Below are 3,819 nucleotides of genomic sequence, written 5' to 3' on the forward strand. Positions count from 1 at the left end.
GGCTCCGCGCCCCCCGGCGAGCTGGCCCCGGCGGCGGCCGCGCCCGAGGCGCCCGTCTACGCGAACCTGAGTAGCTACGCGGGCGGCGCCGGGGGCGCGGGGGGCGCCGGGACGGTCGCCTTCGCCGCCGAACCCGTGCCCTTCCCGCCGCCGCCACCCCCGGGCGCGTTGGGGCCGCCGCGCCTGGCTGCGCTCAAGGACGAACCACAGACGGTGCCCGACGTGCCGAGCTTCGGTGAGAGCCCGCCGCTGTCACCCATCGACATGGACACGCAGGAGCGCATCAAGGCGGAGCGCAAGCGGCTGCGCAACCGCATCGCCGCCTCCAAGTGCCGCAAGCGCAAGCTGGAGCGCATCTCGCGCCTGGAGGAGAAAGTGAAGACCCTTAAGAGCCAGAACACGGAGCTGGCGTCCACTGCAAGCCTGCTGCGCGAGCAGGTGGCGCAGCTCAAGCAGAAAGTCCTCAGCCACGTCAACAGCGGCTGCCAGCTGCTGCCCCAGCACCAGGTGCCCGCGTACTGAGTCCGCGCGCGGGGCGCATGCGCGGCCACCCTCCCCGAGGGGCGGGCTCGCGGGGGGGTGTCGTGGGCGCCCCGGACTTGGAGAGGGTGCCGCCCTGGGGACCCCCCTTCCCCCGAGTGTGCCCAGGAATTCAGAGAGGGCGCGGCCCCCGGGGATCCCCCCCGAGGGTGCCCAGGACTCGGAAGGGGCGCCCCGGACTCGACAAGCTGGACCCCCTGCTCCCGGGGGGGCGAGCGCATGACCCCCCGCCCTCGCGCTGCCTCTGTCCCCCGCGCGGCCGCCCTGTGTTGCACAAACCCGCGCGTCTCGGCTGCCACCTTGTACACCGCGCAGCGGAAGGGGGCTCCGAGGGGGCGCAGCCTCAAACCCAGCCTTTCTTTTCCTTTAACTTTTTTTTTTTTTTCCTTTGGAAGAGAGAAGAACAGAGTGTTCGATTCTGCCCTATTTATGTTTCTACTTGGGAACAAACGTTGGTTGTGTGTGTGTGTGTTTTCTTGTGTTGGTTTTTTAAAGAAATGGGAAGAAGAAAAAAAATTCTCCGCCCCTTTCCTCGATCTCGCTTCCCCCTTCGGTTCTTTCGACCGGTCCCCCCTCCTTTTTCTGTTTTGTTTTGTTTTGCTACGAGTCCACATTCCTGTTTGTAATCCTTGGTTCGCCCGGTTTTCTGTTTTCAGTAAAGTCTCGTTACGCCAGCTCGGCTCTCCGCCTCCTTCTTCCCCCGCCGGGGCCTGGCGGGCTGGGCTGGGCCTGGCCCGCTTCCCCCCGACACGCCCGCCTTACTCTCCTCTCTCTGCCCCCAGCTCCTCCCCTTGTTGGGAGCCAGCAGAGAGCGGACGTCCGAGACGGGCCCACACATCTGGCGCGCAGCGAGCGCCCTCTAGACGCGCCTGGGCGCGGGGCCGGCTGATGTCCAGGTTGGGGAAGGGTCTTGGGGTCTTTGACCTGCGTTTGGAACTAGCTAATACCCCCTTGCCTTTTGGGAAGGAGAGATTTCGAGGTGGAAAGGGCACAGCCCCAGCCCAAGGCAGGAAGGAAGAGGCAGATACTTACTGAACTTTTTAATCTTTTGGGCCTTGGTTTGCCTGTCTGTAAAATGGGGAGAAGAGTCAAAAAACTTGCCCCATAAAGTTGTGAAGATTAAGAGAGTTTATGTTTACAGAGCAGTGCTTGGCTTACAGTGTAAGCTTTTATTCTCATTTGGTGGATCGGGGGATGCTGAGGCCCAGGACAAGCTGATGGACGCAGTACCAGGAGGAAGGTGGCACAGGTGGGATCTGACTGACCCAAGAGGTCTGCCTCCAGGACTGGGATTTTCCAAGTATCTCCCTGAAGTTCGCTCCTCCTCCTCCCAACATCCTACTCCCCACTTTGAGGAAACCTGAGGTTCAGAGAGGTTGAGCAACTGGCTTGACCCCAGACAGCCTTTTAAGGAGACTGTGCAGAGACACTCCAGCCTTGGACTCCTCACTTCCAGAGCCTTGATCCAGGCTTCCTGCTTCTCCTGCCTGCTCTGCCCTTTGCTGTTAAGACCCTACCCCTTGGGCTTCCGACTCATTGGGGGACCTGAGGGATGTGAATATTAGTGGCTGAGGTCACACAGCAAGTAGGGCTGGTGGCCATGGGTACCTAGCCAGCCCTGTTAGGGAGGGCCACTGAATTGTACCCATTTTACAGATGAAGAAACTTGCAGAGAATGGCCACTGTCCCTTGGTCATGGAGAAAGGCCTTGCCACCAAGTTATGTTGGGGTTGGTTTGCTTGAGACAGAGTCTTGCTGTCACCCATACTGGAGTGCAGTGGCGCCATCTAGGCTCACTGCAAGCTCCGCCTCCCGGATTCATGCCATTCTCCTGCCTCAGCCTCCCGAGTAGCTGGGACTACAGGTGCCCGCCACCATGCCTGGCTAATTTTTTGTATTTTTAGTAGAGACGGGGTTTCACCGTGTTAGCCAGGATGGTCTCGATCTCCTGACCTCGTGATCCACTGCCTCGGCCTCCCTAAGTGCTGGGATTTCAGGCATGAGCTACCGTGCCAGGCCAACACCCCTGTTAAATGGCAGAGGAGAGATTCAAACCCAGACGTCTTGCCTGCCTGCCTGCCTGCCTGCCTGCAAGTGGTCTAAGGCAAGAGGCCTCTAAGGAGCCCGGCAGAGAGGTACTTTCTTTTTCTTTTCTTTCTCTTTTCTTTTTTTTTTGTTGAGACTGAGTCTTCCTCTGTTTCGCCCAGGCTGGAAATAGCCTGATCTTGGCTTACTGCAACTTCTGCCTCCCAGGTTCAAGCGATTATTTTGCCTCAGCCTCTTGATTAGCTGGGATGACAGGCGCCCGCCACCACGCCCAGCTAAATTCTTTTTTGTATTTTTAGTAGAGACAGGGTTTCACTATGTTGCCCAGGCTGGTCTTGAACTCCTGACCTCAGATGATCCACCCACCTCAGCTTCCCAAAGTGCTGGGATTACAGGCATGAGCCACTGTGTCCTACAAGGTTTTTTTTTTTTCTTCTTCTTCTTTACGAGATGAGGTCTTGCTCTGTTGCCCTGGCCAGAGTGCAGTGGCGAGACCGCAGCTCACTGCAGCCTTGACCTCCCAGGCTCAACTGATCCTCCTGCCTCACCTCAGCCTCCCAAGTAGGTGGGACCACAGGTACATGCCACCATACCCTGCTAATTTTTAAATAATTTTTTTGTAGAGATGGGATCTATGTTGCCCAGGCTGTTTTGAACTCCTGTGCTCAAGTTATCCTCCAACCTCGGTCTCCCAAAATGCTGGGACTATAGGTGTGAGCCACTGCTCTTTTTTTTTTTTTTTTTTTTTTTTGAGACAGGGTCTCACTCTATCACTCAGGCTGGAGTGCAGTGGTGCAATCTCAGCTCTGCACTGAGCTGAGTGGCCTCCGCCTCCTGGGTTCAAGCGACTCTCCTGCCTCAGCCACCAAAGTAGCTGGGATTACAGGCATTTGCCATCACGCCTGGCTAGTTTTTGAATTATTAGTAGAGACAGGGTCTTGCCATATTGGTCAGGCTGGTCTTGAACTCCTGGGCTCAAGCGATCTGCCCGCCTTGGCCTCCCAAAGTGCTAGGATTATAGATGTGAGCCACCGCGCCCAGCCTCCCCAGCATTTATTGACACCTAGTTGATGCATACTCCCTGGAGGCCAGCACTCCAGTCTGATAGGAGAGTCAGGCAGGCATGAGCTGTGATGTGAAAGGCTTTTTCTGAATCACAGATCTGACTCCCTACTTGAAAACTTTCTGGGAAAAGTCCTGACTGCACCAGTCCCTGGGCTGGCCAGTGTCTCC

The 3,819-nt window shown here is 57.3% G+C and overlaps 1 protein-coding gene across 1 annotated transcript; it reads left to right on the forward strand.

Moving 5' to 3' along the window:
• JUND (JunD proto-oncogene, AP-1 transcription factor subunit) lies at window positions 1-1,214 on the forward strand (the record flags this gene model as incomplete). The annotated part of the gene is made up of 1 exon (XM_026457022.1): window positions 1-1,214. A coding segment is annotated over one exon (522 nt), but the record flags the coding sequence as incomplete, so codon positions are not given.
• Window positions 1,215-3,819: the final 2,605 nt, after the last annotated feature.

This window comes from Piliocolobus tephrosceles, chromosome 21, assembly GCF_002776525.5.
Source record: "Piliocolobus tephrosceles isolate RC106 chromosome 21, ASM277652v3, whole genome shotgun sequence".
NCBI lineage: Eukaryota > Metazoa > Chordata > Mammalia > Primates > Cercopithecidae > Piliocolobus > Piliocolobus tephrosceles.